The 19,069-nt window shown below is 45.5% G+C and overlaps 1 protein-coding gene across 2 annotated transcripts in view; it reads left to right on the plus strand.

Annotated features, from left to right (window-relative positions):
• Positions 1-19,069, plus strand: part of LOC139562886 (protein unc-13 homolog C-like) — a 145,165-nt gene that overhangs the window by 5,415 nt on the left and 120,681 nt on the right. For both annotated transcript variants that reach the window (XM_071381011.1, XM_071381012.1), the window contains exons 3-5: positions 8,304-8,523; positions 10,309-10,536; positions 18,312-18,453. In XM_071381011.1, the coding sequence (XP_071237112.1) occupies positions 8,304-8,523; positions 10,309-10,536; positions 18,312-18,453 (590 nt within the window). The remainder of the gene's footprint in view (positions 1-8,303; positions 8,524-10,308; positions 10,537-18,311; positions 18,454-19,069) is intronic.

The following is a 19,069-nucleotide window of genomic DNA, read 5'->3' on the forward strand; positions in this document are numbered from 1 at the left end:
TGTAGCTGCGGATGGGAAATGTAGTCCTAAATGCAGCTGCATATAATGGGATTTGTAGTCCCGAGTGTAGCTGCATATGGGAGTAGTAGTCCTTGGCGTAGCTGCAGATTATTTTGTGGTTTTAAGTAGGGCGAGCAGATGTTGGTGTTTTATCTGCTAAATTGACAAAAGAACATCCCTGAGAGAACTGTATCTCAGATTACACTGTAAACACCCATATGCTGCTGAGAGGAAGAGGATAGGGATGAGAGGAGAGAGGAAAGAAGGAAGAGAGATTAGAGGAGATAGGGAGGCAAGGAGAGGAAAGAGGATAGGGAGGAGAGAATAGGGATGAGAGGAGAGAGGAAAGAGGGAAGAGAGATTAGAGGAGATAGGGAGGCAAGGAGAGGAAAGAGGATAGGGAGGAGAGGAGAGAGGAAAGAGGGAAGAGGGATTAGAGGAGATAAGGAGGAAATGAGAGGGTATAAGAGGAGAGCAGGAGGAGAGGAGTGAGAAACGGATGAGAGAGAAGGAGGAGAGGAAAGAAAAAAAGCAAGAGAGGAGAGAAGAGCGCAGTGACGGCGTCACAGTGAGCCAGTCGGGTGTCTCTGATGTCATTAATCCAGCAGCAGGGAGATTGACAAACTAGTCCACTCAGGACAGATGTTTTAGCCAACTACCCTCCTACCCCTCTCTCCCGCTTGCCCTCCCTCTCTCTCCCTCTCTTTTATCTCTATCTCTCTTCTCTCTCTCTCCGTCTCTTTTATCTAGCGCCTTGCTCTCTTCTCTCTCTCTCTTTCTCTTCTCTCTCTCTTTCTCTTTCTCTTTTATCTCTCTCTGCTTTGCTTTTTGGAGCAGAAAGATAAGGCAGAGAATGACTGTCTGTGTGTCCATCTTCAGAACTGGACGTCTCTACATATAAAAAATGCACACTAACTGGACAATACATTGCCCCCGCACATTGACTCTGTACCGGTACCCCCTGTATGAAGCCTCGCTATTGTTATTTTACTGCTGCTCTTTAATTATTTGTTACTTTATTGCTTATTTTTGGGGGTGTTTTTCTTAAACCTGCATTGTTGGTTAAAGGCGTGTAAGTAAGCATTTCACTGTAAGGTCTACACTTGTTGTTTAATCGGCGCATGTGACAAATACCATTTGATTTGATTTGATTTGACATTATATACACTGGCGTTGGGGAACTTGCCAAGTTGATATCTACCGTAGTTGGTAACTACTGACTACATATCAATTTATTATACATCTATAAGCATTTCATGAGCTTGTTATAACAGGTCCCAACCACAATATTAAAGCTTAATGAAATATATCCATAGCATATCTATACCGCATTGATGTCAAGAGCTCATATTTAGGTATCTTAATAATAGATGCATTATAACAATGACAGCATAGTGTCATCATTATGTCTGTTATCAGAAGTGTGCTTCTTCCATACCAGTGTTAGTGAATATGCCAAAAGGCCAAACCATGAGCCAAACCAATGATGCTGATCTATAGCCTGCACCAGCTCCATGTCCCTCACCGGCCGGTATAGGCCCATGATTTACCTTCTTCTTTTTCAATGGTGCTTGAAGATTCTGCCACGCTGGTATGCAGTTGGGACCTGTTATAACACGTTCATGAAATGCTTTTTTTTCATGAAATGCTTATAGATGTGTAATAAATGCGTTATGGATGTAGTCAAAGTAAGTCATTACCAAACAGGGTATCTATCCCAGGAAGCTCACATATAGGCCTTACCCACAGATCAACAACATATCTGTGTGACAAAATGGGTTTAAACCAGTGTCATGCATTTTCGTGCCACAACACTGTTAGCCCACTGAGCTAATGCTTAGGCACTGTCACGTCAGATTCTGATGTCTATCCACTGAAGACTGCCATGACACATTATTAGACCAAGATGTTACGTAACATGATAGATATACGTTAGACTTTAACATCTCTCTCTCTCTCTCTGTCAGAGATACAGCAGCTAGCTAGCTAGCAGCTAAAAGACATGCAGACAGCTGGTAGCCGGCAGAGTTTGTTCTTAAAAGTTACAGTGAGGATGCGACTCACCTGATACTTATCCACGTCTGACAGGCCTGTATGAAACAGGACAGGAAAGAGGGGAATTAAAAATGCAGGGATAAAATATAAGAGGAATGGGAAAAGGGTTGAGGGGGATGCTCTTATCCAGGGCTCTCCTCTGGGGCTATAGTTTTAAAGGGCTCAGCAGCCTACTCTGTGGTGTGTGTGTGTGTGTGTGTGTGTGTGTGTGTGTGTGTGTGTGTGTGTGTGTGTGTGTGTGTGTGTGTGTGTGTGTGTGTGTGTGTGTGTGTGTGTGTGTGTGTGTGTGTGTGTGTGTTTGTGTGTGTGTGTGTGAGAGAGAGAGAGAGAGAGAGAGAGAGAGAGAGAGAGGGAGTACAGCAATTTATATTAGAGTGAGGGGAGGGAAGGGAAGGAGGAGTGGAGGCTGGGAGAGGGAGAGAGAAAGAGGGAGAGAGGGAGGAGAAGTACTCAATAGAGAAATCGTCGTCGTGTCAGGGAGGGCAGTATGTCACCTCTCTACGTCTCTCTCACATTGTAAAAGGCAAATTTACTGCACCCATTGATTCTTTCAGTAGAGTGGCTAGCAACACTCGCTAGGGATTCAAGCCTCTGCTTTCATTCTCCAGCAGCACGGCTGATCACAGCGAAACACACACACACATCACACATGCATGCACGCACGTCAATTCAAAGAGCTTAATTGACATTGGAAATGAACAGTAAATGAACAGTAAAGATTACACTCGTAGTCGGCGTTCCATTTCATTTCAAGGCTCAGTGCAGGCCAGTCAAGTTCTTCCACAACGATCTCAACAAACCATTTCTGTATTAACCTCGCTTTGTGCACGGGGGCATTATCATGCTGAAACAGGAAAGGATCTTCCCCAAACTGTTACCACGAAGTTGGAAGCACAGAATATAATTTAATGCTTTAGCTTTAAGATTTCCCTTCACTGAAACTTAGGGGCCCGAACCATGAAATACAGCCCCAGACTATTATTCCTCCTCCACCAGACTTTACAGTTGGCACTATGCATTGGGGCAGGTTCTCCTGGCATTCGCCAAACCAAGATTCGTCTTTCGGACTTACAGATGATGAAGTATGATACATCGCTCCAGAGAACGCATTTCCACTGCTTCAGAGTCCAATAGCAGCGAACTTTATACCACTCCAGCTGAGAATTGGCATTGCACATGGGGATCTTAGGCTTATTTGCGGCTGCTCGGCCATGGAAACCCATTTCATGAAGCTCCCGATGAACAGTTATTGTATTGATGTTGCTTCCAGAGGCAGTTTGGAACTTGGAAGTAAGTGTTGCAACTGAGGACAGACGATTTTTACGCGCTACCTGCTTCAGCCCTCAGCGGTCCCGTTCTGTGAGCTTGTGTGCCCTACCACTTTGCGGTTGAGCCATTGTTGCTCCGAGACATTTCCACTTCACAATAACAGAACTTACAGTTGACCAGGGCAGCTCTAGCAGGGCAGAAATTTGACAAACTGACTTGTTGGAAAGGTGACATCCTGACGGTGCCACGTTGAAGGCCACTGAGCTCTTCAATAAGGCCTTTCTACTGCCAATGTTTGTCTATGGAGATTGCATGTCTGTGTGCTCGATTTTATACACCTGTCAGCCATGGGTGTGGCTGAAATAGCCTAAGTCATTAATTTGAAGGGATGTCCACATACTTTTGTATATATAGTGTAGTTGAGCTAAGAAAGGAAAATAAAGAGACAGATACATTTAGTTTGCATTTACAATGGCATTTGTGTTTCACTAGTGGCAACAGGTCACACATCTAGCTGCTGTGGTGGCACATTGTGGTATTTCACCAGATCACAGATCCACTTTTGATCGAAAAACCTGGAAATTAGCTTTAAATGCCGGTAAAGCCTATACTTTACTGAGCTATCACAGCTCAGAGTACATTGGTATGTTCCTTCACTCATTCACACACATTGTTCAAAGTTAAACGACCCTGACAGAAGAAAATGCTCATTTACTTAGTCCTATTCAAATATCAACGAAATAGGCTAATAAATAGCCTAGTGCATGGCTAGCTACTACTGCCTGCATGTATTCCAGACACAGATTTAGATGAAGGCTAATTCACTTGCCCCATCTATTGTTTCACCTTCGAGAGGAGCAACACTTCTCTCCCGACACTTATGCGTCAACATTTGTACAATAAAAAAACTATCTAGGTTTGTCATTTTCTTTTCTAATGACCTGTCGCTCGGTAAACATGACTGGGGAAAATAAATAACTATAGCAAGCAAGCATGGGCTTGGATCACGACATAACGACAGACGTCGTCAGCATTGGAATAATTATAAAGACAGACAAAGTAGGCCTACTAAACAATGCACAGTAGTCAGATAAAAACAACCATATTGTCACGTTTGTCTTCCTCCTCGTCTGAGGAGGAGTAGTTGGAAGGATCGGAGGACCAATATGCAGCATGGTAAGTGTTCATCTTGATATTTATTTGAAAAGAGAACACTGAACGAACTATACAAATATAACAAACAACGAACGTGAAGCTATCAAATAATAGTGCTGACACAAAACACTACACATAGACAATCACCCACAACCCACAATGACAAAACAGGCTACCTAAATATGGCTCCCAATCAGAGACAACGACAAACACCTGCCTCTGATTGAGAACCATATCAGGCCAAACACATAAAAATAGACAAACTAGACATACAGCATATAATGCCCACTCAGATCACACCCTGACCAAACAAAACATAGAAACATACAGAGCAAACTATGGTCAGGGCGTGACAGTTCCCCCCCCCCCCCCCCCCCAAGGTGCGGACTCCGGCCGCAAAACCTAAACCTATAGGGGAGGGTCTGGGTGGGCATCTGTCCGCGGTTGCGGCTCTGGCGCGGGACGTGGACCCCACTCCACCATAGTCATTACCCACTTCAGTGGCCTCTTAGGAGCGGCGACCCTCCACTGGACTGAGAGGCGCCTCCGGACTGAAGGGCAGCTCAGGACTGAAGGGCAGCTCAGGACTGAAGGGCAGCTCAGGACTGAAGGGCAGCTCCGGACTGAAGGGCAGCTCAGGACTGAAGGGCAGCTCAGGACTGAAGGGCAACTCAGGACTGAAGGGCAGCTCCGGACTTTGTAAACTTTCCTGAACCAACACTTCCACTTGATCCCCCTCCCCCCTTCTAGCTCTGACTTTGCTGATAACTACTTTATTGAGGAAAAGTGTACTTACTATGCCTGTGATATGTGGTTGTCCCACCTAGTAGCTAACTGCACGAACTGTAGGTCGCTCTAAATAAGCGCGTCTACTAAATTACAAAAATGTAAAACCAAATCTCGGTTAGAGCCCCCAAAAGGCTAGAGGTGGCGCTGTGTGTGTGTGTGTGTGTGTGTGTGTGTGTGTGTGTGTGTGTGTGTGTGTGTGTGTGTGTGTGTGTGTGTGTGTGTGTGTGTGTGTGTGTGTGTGTGTGTGTGTGTGTGTGTGTGTGCGTGCGTGCGTGCGTGCGTGCGTGCGTGCGTGCGTGCGCTCGTGCGTGCGTGCACTCGTGCGTGCGTGTGTGCGCTCGTGCGTGCGTGCGTGCGCTCGTGCGTCCATGAGTGAGTGTGTGAGCCTGATTGATAGTCTGTGGGCCACATGGTGAACTAGGGCAATTCATATGTCTGACCTCTCCACCTATTAGCAGTGAAAGACACAGCAATATTCATTTAATAGAGCCAATCAATAAACAAACCCAAATCAACTCACACTCACAAAACAGGGTGTTGTGCAGTAATAAAACACACTGGTGTCATTGAGCCACTTAGCTAAAGGATGCTCTTTCAATACTAATAATGGAATGACACCCTTGCCCCTATATACTGTGCACTACACGGAGAATATGGTTCATATGGTTAATATGGACACATAGCCCTATTAGAAAGTTGCCTATGGCTGTAGAGTAGAGGTTCAGCATAATGCACATTACTTGGAATGCACATTATGGAGTTTAGCATATCATTATGGACTGAAAAGTCAACCTGGTTGCTCAAGAGCCACTTAGAAATCTGAAGTCTGTCCATATACCCAGCACGTGGGGAGATGCCTTGAAAACCGGCCACTAGGGGCAAAGGTGAGCACTATTACCATCAAGTAGGCTTCGGTTTTGCAAGGGCGTTGTAGACAGGGGTGGCGGATAGGCGTAAGCCAAGTGCTCCGAGGGTCGCTTGTCCAATCCCGTTGATAGAAACTCGTTTTAGTTGATTTTGTTTGAACCCTATCCCAAATCATAACCCTTAACTTAATTCTTAATTCAGGTGGGAATTCAAAAAATTCAAACTATGGAATTATAAATATTTAACTTTCATAAAATCACAAGTGTAATACATCAAAATAAAGCTTAACTTCTTGTTAATCCAGCCGCTGTGTCAGATTTCAAAAAGACTTTACGGCGAAAGCACACCATGTGATTATCTGAGGACAGCACCCCTCATACAAAAGCATGAAAAACATATTTTAACCAGGCAGGTGCACCACGAAAGTCAGAAATAACGATATAATAAATGCCTTACCTTTGATGATCTTCTTCTGTTGGCACTCCAAAAAGTTCCAGATACATCACAAATTGTCCTTTTGTTCGATAATGTCCTTCTTTATATCCATAAAAACTCAGTTTAGCTGGCGCGCTTCAGTCAATAATCCACCCAGTTTCCCTCCATCAAAATGCATACAAAATGAATCCCAAACGTTACTGATAAACTTTTCCAAACAAGTCAAACAACGTTTATAATCAAACCTTAATACGTAAATAAACAATACAATTTAAGACGGAGAATTGTTATTATCTTTACCGGAGAAAAATACCAAAGAACGCGTTCTCTTCCACGCGCTTGGAAACACTACAGCCAAAATGGGAGCCACCTAGAAAAACTACAATTTCTGGCTCATTTTTCAAAAAACCAGCATGAACCTCTTTCTAAAGACTGTAAACGTCTAGTGGAAGCCCTAGGAACTGCAATCTGGGAGGATTTCGCCTTATAATAAAAGTGACAGCCATTGAAAACAGTGGTAGGCTGAAATTTGTTTATTTGGGGATGGTTTGTCCTCTGGGTTTCGCCTGCCTTATCAATTCTGCTATACTCACAGACATAATTTTAACAGTTTTAGAAACTTTAGAGTGTTTTCTATCCAAATATACCAATTATATGCATATCCTAGCTCCTGGGCCTGAGTAACAGGCAGTTTACTTTGGGCATGCTTTTCATCTGGACGTGAAAATACTGCCCCCTACCCAAGAGAGGTTAACCATTAGGAAATAATACCTAAACTTAACCAGCCGCGAGGCACCGGTGACAGCAGTGGTGCAACCCGGTGTGTTGTTTCTTTTTAACTTATTTATTTTACCTTTATTTAACTAGGCAAGTCAGCTAGGAATATCAGGAGGAGCAACCCAGGGTGTCCAAAACACCTAGATATTTGATGTTTGGAGCAACTTCGAAATTTGACGTTTGGAGAAATGTGGACAAACGTCAGAATCTGAAGTAAAATTGGTCAAACCGTGAGATCTTGTTGGGAAAGTAGCCTTATTAGAAAGTAGCCTATAGCAGTGTAGGGTCAGCATAATACACACTACTTGTAGTGCACTATATGGAGCATAGGATAGTATTTAAAAGCAGCCTAAAGGTGTGTGTGGTCAGCATAATGTACACTATAAGGGGAATTTAGTGTTGTGGACGCAGCCATTATTATCGAATTAGAAGGTAGCCTATAGCGATGGGGTTTAAAGCAACACAGTGCTATAGCTCATTTAGGTTTTAATGAGACTGGACTGACCCTGGGGATACTTGACCTTTACAGTGACCTCTGGCCTTAGACCTTCTCCCTTTACCTCTAGGGGGGTGTGTGTGTTTGTGTGTCTGACATCTGACTTCTCACTCCCACCTACTTTCTTTCTTCCCTCTTCTTTCTTCTCTATTTTTCTCCTTCTGTCTCTCTCTTCTCCTCTCTTTCTCCCTCCTCTGCCCTCCCCCCCCCTCTTTCCCTCCTCTGCCCTCTTCTCCTCTCCTCCACCCCCTCTCTCCCTCCCTCCTCTGCTCTATTCTCCTCTCCCTTCTCTTTCCCTACTCCACCATCTTCTCCTCTCCTCTCACCCTTCTCTCCCTCCTCTGCCCTCTTCTCCTCTCCCTCCTCTCCCTCCTCCGCCCTCTTCTCCTCTCCTCTCACCCTCTTTCTCCCTCATCCTCCCTCCTCTCCTCTCCTCTCCACCCTCTCTCCTTCTCTCCAGAAACTGCATGTGTTTAGGAAGACGTTGCAGGCGTTGATCTATCCCATCTCGTCTACAACGCCTCATAACTTTGAGGTGTGGACGGCCACCGCCCCAACCTACTGCCACGAGTGTGAGGGCCTGCTGTGGGGCATCGCCAGGCAGGGTATGCGCTGCTCTGAGTGTGGTGTCAAATGCCACGAGAAGTGTCAGGATCTACTCAACGCCGACTGTCTACAGAGTAAGGAAATACACTCACACACACACACAGGCTCACACCCAGAAACACAGGTTTGTACTCCCACTCGCTCGCACGCACACACACACACACACACACACACACACACACACACACACACACACACACACACACACACACACACACACACACACACACACACACACACACACACACACACACACACAGAATATGCATTCATATGTGGTTACGAATTCAAAGCAACAATGGGAGAGTTCTATCTTCCTTTAGTTGCAATTTATTCCCCTATTATTTACAATGGGAGCAATGTGAGCACTGTCCACTGTCCTGTGGTGCTGAACTTCAGAATCCAGACTCTGTTGCTGTCCATTCAGTGGTGCTGAATCGCAGATGTTTGCTTTTACAGCTTGTTTGTTCGTTTACTGCAGCACCATTGGACATTTTACTCCATATAGCATACACAAGCTGCCGTGTGTGTGTGTGTGTGTGTGTGTGTGTGTGTGTGTGTGTGTGTGTGTGTGTGTGTGTGTGTGTGTGTGTGTGTGTGTGTGTGTGTGTGTGTGTGTGTGTGTGTGTGTGTGTGTGTGTGTGTGTGTGTGTGTGTGTGTGTGTGTGTGTGTGTTGTTGTCTCCAGCCTTACAGGGAGGGTGTCTCCTCTGGCTCTCAGTATGACATTACTCTCTGCCTCCCAGCCTGCTTTGAAGTGTAGCTAGCTCTCAAACGTGTTTGTGTTTGCACTAAAACACACCCACACCCTCTCCATCTTGCTACTGTAATGTTTATTTAAACTGATTCCCTCTGTTCTACAGTAGCAGGTCATGTTTTGGGTAGAATCTAGAGGTTTATCCTAGTGTGTTTTGATTGGATGACAGTAGACGTGTGACACGTTAGCCCCAGGACCGTCACTCTCTGTAACTGGATTAGCTCCACTCTGAATGATAGAACTCTCTGTGTGCATCCAAATGGCGCTCTATTCTTACATAGTGCACTACTTTTAGTATTGCATTACTTTTAGTACTGCCCTATGTAGGGAAAACTGTGTAATTTGGGACGCATACATAGTGTTTTATTCAAATGATGATTCATGTTTAATTTGATTTCAATCGCAGTTCATGACCTCGCCAAAGATGACAGGCGAGATAACTCGATTAGAGGAGGAGAGAGAAGGGGTGAAAAAGAGAGCGAGGGAGGGGAGAGAGGGGAGAGGGAGGGAGGGGAGAGAGGGGAGAGGGAGGGAGGTGAGAGAGGGGTGAGGGAGGGTCCAATAAAAGCATGAGGAGAAAGCAGAAGTGTGTGTTTGAGAGATAGGCCGTAGCCAAAGTCTTTCTAACCCCCACCCCCTACTCACACACACAAACACACAGAATTAAGGTGGGTACAAAGGATGCTTCTAACTGTATTCTAATCACAGACAGTATTGGTAACATTCTCCTCCTACAACAACTGCTTCCCATTGTCTTCTAGGGACAAGATACCCAAAAGAGAAAGGTAGAGAAAGAGAGATAGAGTCCACAAAGGGCATGGGAGAAAGTTATCTGTGTGTTTGATAGATGGGCCAGAGGAAATCTAAGGGCGGTGGACAAGAGTTCTAAGCACAATGCTGTATCCTAATTTGTAATGGTGTGTGTTTTCCTGTGTGTGTGTGTGTGTGTGTGTGTGTGTGTGTGTGTGTGTGTGTGTGTGTGTGTGTGTGTGTGTGTGTGTGTGTGTGTGTGTGTGTGTGTGTGTGTGTGTGTGTGTGTGTGTGTGTGTGTGTGTGTGTGTGTGTGTGTGTGTGTATTTTCCTGTGTGTGTGTGGTGTTCTAGGGGCGGTGGAGAAGAGTTCTAAGCACGGCGCTGAGGACAAGACCCTGAACATCATCATGGCCATGAAGGAGAGGATGAAGATCAGGGAGAAGAACCGGCCTGAGGTGTTTGAGGTCATCCAGGAGATGTTTGGGATCTCTAAAGAGGACTTCACTGGACACCTGAAGACCGCCAAGCAAGCAGTGCTGGAGGGAACCTCCAAGTGGTCCGCCAAGATCAACATCACAGGTTAGTAGTACCAACACTAAGAACTAAGCCCTCGCCCCTAGCCAAGCAAGCAGTGCTGGAGGGAACCTCCAAGTGGTCCGCCAAGATCAACATCACAGGTTAGTAGTACCAACACTAAGAACTAAGCCCTCGCCCCTAGCCAAGCAGGCTAGACTGGAGGGAACCTCCTAGTGGTCCACCAAGATCAACATCACAGGTTAGTAGTACCAACACTAAGAACTAAGCCCTCGCCCCTAGCCAAGCAGGCTAGACTGGAGGGAACCTCCTAGTGGTCCACCAAGGTCAACATCACAGGTTAGTAGTACCAACACTAAGAACTAAGCCCTCGCCCCTAGCCAAGCAGGCTAGACTGGAGGGAACCTCCTAGTGGTCCACCAAGGTCAACATCACAGGTTAGTAGTACCAACACTAAGAACTAAGCCCTCGCCCCTAGCCAAGCAGGCTAGACTGGAGGGAACCTCCTAGTGGTACACCAAGGTCAACATCACAGGTTAGTAGTACCAACACTAAGAACTAAGCCCTCGCCCCTAGCCAAGCAGGCTAGACTGGAGGGAACCTCCTAGTGGTCCACAAAGGTCAACATCACATCTTATCACAATCACCGAGGCCTGGTGCTGGGAAGGTTTGTTGGACTATAATAAATGTCTTCAGATCGTCTTGAGCAAGGCACATAGCTGGAAGGGCGATACACCACTGTGGCTGATTCTGTGCTCAGCCCGATGGGTGATGTGTGTGCGTGTATTACCTTGCAGGGGTGCGACTAGAGCATACAGTTCCTCTGGGCTAAATTACACCAGATTGGAATGAGCTGAGCTATTTTATTGCCCAGATAGCCTTCCTGCCGTTCCTTGTGTGTGTCAATCAATCCCCAAGAGACTGAGACAGAGAGAAAAAGTGCCTCCCGCTCCCATCTATCTCTATGGCCTTATCCAACGTCCTGTTTTAGAACCGACTTATTGACTCTTTATTTATGTATTATTCATTTGATAAACACAGACACACATTGATTGTGTAGCACTTTGGCGGTAGATAGATAGACAGCCGTGAGATGTGAATGTTCTGCATCAGCTAACTGCTACATCACAGCCCTGGATCAGTAGATGTGTATAGACTGCTATAGGAAGGAGAATGCAGTATACTTAATAAACTCCCTCTCTCCATCACTCCTTTTTTCATCTTTCCCCCTTTACCCCTCTCACTCTCTATATCTCTCCCCCATCTCTCTCTCTGTCTCTCTCTCTCTCTCTCTTTCTCTCCATCACCCAGCTCTGTAGTTGCGGTACATTATACTACATTATACAGAGCCAACATAGACATCAGCCGTTCTCTGCCTCTTTCTATTCTTTCCACCTCTTTCCACTCCTCCCACTCCCTTTCCACATCACCCTCTCTCTCTCCGCTACCCCTCTCTCTCTCCCCCTTTTCTCCCTTTTCACTCTTTCTCTGCCATTTCTTCCCTATCTCTGTCTATCCCCTGTATCCCCTCGCTCTCTCCCTCTCATCCCCTCTCCCCCTCTCTCTCATTGTATTGTATTTCTTGCAACACGAGGCTGTAGCTTCTCATTTGTGGTGTCTTTGAGAGCCCGGCCCACCAGTCTCTGTCAGCGAGAGAAGAGGGGCTGGCTGGGGGAGTTATGTTTCATGAATAATACAGAGTGTCACTCATACATATTTAATGCACAGTGTCCTTTTACCTTTTATGGGGCTGGGAAATACTACTTCCTGTCTGAGATGGATGGTTAAGGGTGTGTGGAGCAGGGCGTGTGGGTGGAGCGGTTAATGGGGTATAGGTTGTGTGTCTGTTTGGTGAGGGTGTGTGTCTGTGTGTGTGTGTGTGTGTGTGTGTGTGTGTGCCTCATCCATAGCCTGGGAAGACAAATAGTCTCTGCAAGAGTAGCTAACCTAAGTATATTTTGTCTTTCAGCAAGTTGTTGTTGTTGGTATAGTCTGGCTAGGGCATATGTTTTTATTGATTTGTTTACTATTTAACCTTTATTTAACTAGGCAAGTCAGTTACGAACAAATTATTATTTACAATGACGGCCTACCAGAAGGCAAAAGGCCTCCCACGGGGGCTGGGATTAAATAACAATATAGGACCGATGTCAAGTTGAAGATGCAACATATCACACGAATTGCAAAAGTCTTCAAGCTATAATATGTAACTTTTTGGGCGACCTGACCAAATTCACATAAAAATGTGAGTTATAGATCTGTCATTCTTATTGAAAGCAAATTTAAGATGCGGTAGATCTGTTCTATGTGCAGAGTTTCTATGCTTCCTGTTCTTAAGTTTAGTGTTTGCATCTTTAACTATCGGTTTTGTACACCAGCTTCAAACAGCTGAAAAACTATATTTTGGGTTATTGAAAACATGGTTAACAGAGATGTAGATGGTACAATGATTCTCTAAACTATACACTGAGTGTACAAAACATTAGGAAACACCTTCCAAATATTGAGTTGCACCCCCTTTTGCCTTCAGAACAGCCTCAATTCATCGGACATGGACTCTACAAGGTGTCGAAAGCGCTCCACAGGGATGGTGGCCCATGTTGACTCCAAAGCTTTCCACAGTTGTGTCAAGTTGGCTGGATGTCCTTTGGGTGGTGGACCATTCTTGATACACAGGGGAAACTGTTGAGTGTGAAAAACCCAGCAGCATTGCAGATCTTGACACACTCAAACCAGTGCGCCGGGCACTTACTACCATACCCCTTCAAAGGCACTTAAAAAATCCCCCTCTGAATGGAACACATACACAATCCATGTCTCAATTGGCTCGAGGCTTACAACTCCTTATTTAACCTGTCATCTCCCCTTCATCTACACTGATTGAAGAGGATTTAACAAGACATCAATAAGGGATCATAGCTTTCACCTGGATTCACCTGGATTCACCTGGATTCAGCGGCTGACCATGCCTTCCTCCTGGCTGCCCCAACCCGGCCAACAGCTCCGCACCCCCCGCAGTTACTTGCCCGAGCCTCCCCAGCTTCTCCTTCACCCAAATCCAGATAGCAGATGTTCTGAAAGAGCTGCAAAACCTGGACCCGTACAAATCAGCTGGGCTAGACAATCTGGACCCTCTCTTTCTAAAACTATCCACCGCCATTGTTGCAACCCCTATTACCAGTCTGTTCAACCTCTCTTTCGTATCGTCCGAGATCCCTAAAGATTGGAAAGCTGCCGCGGTCATCCCCCCCAGATCACTGACCATTTCGAATCCCACCGTACCTTCTCCGCTGTGCAATCCGGTTTCCGAGCTGGTCATGGGTTCACCTCAACCACGCTCAAGGGACTAAACAATATCATAACCACCATCGATAAAAGACAGTACTGTGCAGCAGGCTTCATCGACCTGGCCAAGCCTTTCGACTCTGTCAATCACCGTATTCTTATCGGCAGACTCAATAGCTTTGGTTTCTCAAATGACTGCCTCGCCTGGTTCACCAACTACTTCGCAGACAGAGTTCAGTGTGTCAAATCGTACGGCCTGTTGTCCGGACCTCTGACAGTCTCTATGGGGGTACCACAGTGTTCAATTCTCGGGCCGACTCTTTTCTCTGTATATACAGTGGGGAGAACAAGTATTTGATACACTGCCGATTTTGCAGGTTTTCCTACTTACAAAGCATGTAGAGGTCTGTAATTTTTATCATAGGTACACTTCAACTGTGAGAGACGGAATCTAAAACAAAAATCCAGAAAATCACATTGTATGATTTTTAAGTAATTAATTAGCATTTTATTGCAAGACATAAGTATTTGATACATCAGAAAAGCAGAACTTAATATTTGGTACTGAATCCTTTGTTTGCAATTACAGAGATCATACGTTTCCTGTAGTTCTTGACCAGGTTTGCACACACTGCAGCAGGGATTTTGGCCCACTCCTCCATACAGACCTTCTCCAGATCCTTCAGGTTTCGGGGCTGTCGCTGGGCAATACGGACTTTCAGCTCCCTCCAAAGATTTTCTATTGGGTTCAGGTCTGGAGACTGGCTAGGCCACTCCAGGACCTTGAGATACTTCTTACGGAGCCACTCCTTAGTTGCCCTGGCTGTGTGTTTCGGGTCGTTGTCATGCTGGAAGACCCAGCCACGACCCATCATCAATGCTCTTACTGAGGGAAGGAGGTTGTTGGCTAAGATCTCGCAATACATGGCCCCATCCATCCTCCCCTCAATATGGTGCAGTCGTCCTGTCCCCTTTGCAGAAAAGCATCCCCAAAGAATGATGTTTCCACCTCCATGCTTCACGGTTGGGATGGTGTTCTTGGGGTTGTACTCATCCTTCTTCTTCCTCCAAACACGGCGAGTGGAGTTTAGACCAAAAAGCTCTATTTTTGAATCATCAGACCACATGACCTTCTCCCATTCCTCCTCTGGATCATCCAGATGGTCATTGGCAAACTTCAGACGGGCCTGGACATGCGCCTGCTTGAGCAGGGGGACCTTGTGTGCGCTGCAGGATTTTAATCCATGACGGCGTAGTGTGTTACTAATGGTTTTCTTTGAGACTATGGTCCCAGCTCTCTTCAGGTCATTGACCAGGTCCTGCCGTGTAGTTCTGGGCTGATCCCTCACCTTCCTCATGATCATTGATGCCCCACGAGGTGAGATCTTGCATGGAGCCCCAGACCGAGGGTGATTGACCATCATCTTGAACTTCTTCTATTTTCTTCTATTTTCTAATAATTGCGCCAACAGTTGTTGCCTTCTCACCAAGCTGCTTGCCTATTGTCCTGTAGCCCATCCCAGCCTTGTGCAGGTCTACAATTTTATCCTTGATGTCCTTACACAGCTCTCTGGTCTTGGCCATTGTGGAGAGGTTGGAGTCTGTTTGATTGAGTGTGTGGACAGGTGTCTTTTATACAGGTAACGAGTTCAAACAGGTGCAGTTAATACAGGTAATGAGTGGAGAACAGGAGGGCTTCTTAAAGAAAAACTAACAGGTCTGTGAGAGCCGGAATTCTTACTGGTTGGTAGGTGATCAAATACTTATGTCATGCAATAAAATGCAAATGAATTACTTAAAAATCATACAATGTGATTTTCTGGATTTATGATTCCGTCTCTCACAGTTGAAGTGTACCTATGATAAAAATTACAGACCTCTACATGCTTTTTAAGTAGGAAAACCTGCAAAATCGGCAGTGTATCAAATACTTGTTCTCCCCACTGTATGAATGATGTCGCTCTTGCTGCGGGCGATTCCCTGATCCACCTCTACGCAGATGACACCATTCTGTATACCTCTGGCCCTTCTTTTGACACTGTGTTAACTAACCTCCAAACGAGCTTCAATGCCATACAACACTCCTTACGTGGCCTCCAACTGCTCTAGTAAAACCAAATGCATGCTTTTCAACCGTTCGCTGCCCGCACTCGCCCGCCCGACTAGCATCACTACTCTGGACGGTTCTGATCTAGAATACGTGGACAACTACAAATACCTAGGTGTCTGGCTAGACTGTAAACTCTCCTTCCAGACTCATATCAAACATCTCCAATCCAAAATCAAATCTAGAATTGGCTTTCTATTTCGCAACAAAGCCTCCTTCACTCATACCGCCAAACTTACCCTAGTAAAACTGACTATCCTACCGATCCTCGACTTTGGCGATGTCATCTACAAAATTGCTTCCAATACTCTACTCAGCAAATTGGATGTAGTCTATCACAGTGCCACCCGTTCTGTTACCAAAGCGCCTTATACCACCCACCACTGCAACCTGTATGCTCTAGTCGGCTGGCCCTCGCTACATATTCGTTGCCAGACCCACTGGCTCCAGGTCATCTATAAGTCTATGCTAGGTAAAGCTCCGCCTTATCTCAGCTCACTGGTCACGATAACAACACCCACCCGTAGCACGCACTCCAGCATGTATATCTCACTGGTCATCCCCAAAGCCAACACCTCCTTTGGCCGCCTTTCCTTCCAGTTCTCTGCTACCAGTGACTGGAACGAATTGCAAAAATAGCTGAAGTTGGAGACTTTTATTTCCCTCACCAACTTTAAACATCAGCTATCTGAGAAGCTAACCGATCGCTGCAGCTGTACATAGTCCATCTGTAAATAGCCCACCCAATCTACTTACCTCATCCCACATAATGTTTTTATTTACTTTTCTGCTCTTTTTCACACCAGTATCACTACTTACAGACCATCATCTGCTCATCATCATCTGCTCATTTATCACTCCAGTGTAAATCTGCTAAATTGTAATTACTTCGCTACTATGGCCTATTTATTGCCTTACCTCCTCATGCCAATTGCACACACTGTATATATACATTTTGTTTCTGTTATGTTATTGACTGTATGCGTGTTTATTCCATGTGTAACTCTGTGTTGTTGTTTCTGTCGCACTGCTTTGCTTTATCTTGGCCAGGTCACAGTTGTAAATGAGAACTAGTTCTCAACTCGCTTACCTGGTTAAATAAAGGTGAAATAAAACAGGTTATGTCTTGGGAAGAGAAGGTGTTACTAATGTATTACTGTAGTCCATAATTGCTTGTTTTGTAGCAATTGCTTGTTTTATCACATTAACTTAGCCAAACTATTAGAATTTTAGCAACCAGGAAATGGAAGAGTGATTTCTGCATATTCCACCTTTAATACATCACACGAAATGGATGACGTAGTACACAATTGGATGATGTAATACACAAAAAACGGGGACCTGTTTTGGCTCGTGAACACCACTTTCAAAACTGCTGGCTGAAATGATACAGATGTTCAGGAGTGCATCTTTAAGTGCTGTATCTTTAATAAGACATCTCAGTCTTATTCCCCCATAAAAAAACAGAAGTGCACTTGTTTTTTCCTACTAGCACTGACTCTACTGATAACTTCTTTATTGAGGAACAATGTATTTACAAAGACTGTGATATGTGGTTGTCTCAACAAGCTATTTTAAGATTAACGTAAGTCACTCTGGATAAGAGTGTCTGCTAAATAATTTTTAAAAAGCATTTAAATGTAATGTGTGTGCATGTGTGTGTGCTCATGCATGGTCATGTGCGATGGTGGTGGACTGGTCTCTCTTAGGTATCTGTCTGTTGGCGAGGCAGATATTCACTGCTTCCCCAACAAACAGATTGGCTATACTGAAGACAAGTTTACATGGCTATGGTACCTATACATAAGACATAGGACAAGGCTCATACTAGTGCATAGCAAGTAATACAGCATTAAACCTGCAGGCTTTACGTGTTACATATATTTGAATATGTATATTATACTGTATATTAGTGCTGGACTGGAACAAAAGCCTCTTAAGTCTTACTGTTGTTATTTCTGTCTCCCCCCGCCTCCCCCACCTCCCCCTACTTCCCCTACTTCCCCTGTCTCCCCTTGTCTTTTCCTGTCTTCCCCTGCTTTCCCCTGTCTCCCCTTGTCTTCCCCTGTCTTCCTCTGCCTTCCCTGTCTCCCCTGTCTCCCCTGTCGCCCCTGCCTTCCCATGTCTCCCATGTCATCCCCTGTCTTCCTCTGTCTCCCCCTGTCTCCCCCTGTCTTCCTATGTCTCCCCTGTTTCCCCCGTCTTCCTCTGCCTTCCCTGTCTCCCCTGCCTTCCCCTGTCTTCCCATGTCTCGCCTGACTCTCCCATCATCCCCTGTCTTCCTCTGTCTTCCCATACCTTCCTCTGTCTTCCTTTGCCTCCCCCTGTCTTCACTTGTCTTCCCCTGCCTCCCCCTGTCTTCCCTTGTCTTCCCCTGCCTCCCTCTATTCCCCCTGTCTCTCCCTGCCTCCCCCTCTCTCCTCTCCAGTGATGTGTGCCCAGGGTCTGCAGGCCAAGGATAAGACAGGTTCCAGTGACCCCTATGTGACTGTCCAGGTAGGGAAGACCAAACGGCGTACCAAGACCATCTTTGGGAACCTCAACCCTGTCTGGGATGAGAAGTTCTTCTTGTGAGTATGAACATACAGTATATCACTGCTACAGCATTACTACAACCTAAGCCAGTGTACTACAGACTGTATTATAGACGTGGTCCTTTGTGGTGTAGTCGGTAGAGCATGGCACTTGCAACCCGTTGGTATGATTCCCGCTGGGGCCACCCATACATAAAATATATGCACGCATGACCATAAGTCCTGTCCAGGTGGTGTACATGAAGACTGCCTCAGGCTACAGAAACAGGAGGTATGCTCCTACCCTATGGGCCATTCTGGCTCAGACAAGGCTACCTTCTTAAGCTGTAATACAAACACTTTACTCCAGCAGACATTGTTATCACAGACATGTAGAACCTACAACACCAACAAATGAGGGGAGAGGTGTTGCGAGTGTCTACTTCGTCCTCCTCCTCAGACGAGGAGAGGCGAGAAGGATCAGATGACCAATACGCAGCGAGGTATGTCGACATCATGAATTTATTAGACAAGACGAACACTGAACCGAACTATACTTGATAAATACAAAATAACAAACAAACAACGTAGACTGACCTGAACATGCAAACTACATAAAATGAAGAACGCACGAACAGGAAAGAACGAACGAACGAGACAGTACCGTGTGGTG

The sequence above is a fragment of the Salvelinus alpinus genome, chromosome 33 (assembly GCF_045679555.1).
Source record: "Salvelinus alpinus chromosome 33, SLU_Salpinus.1, whole genome shotgun sequence".
Lineage (NCBI taxonomy): Eukaryota > Metazoa > Chordata > Actinopteri > Salmoniformes > Salmonidae > Salvelinus > Salvelinus alpinus.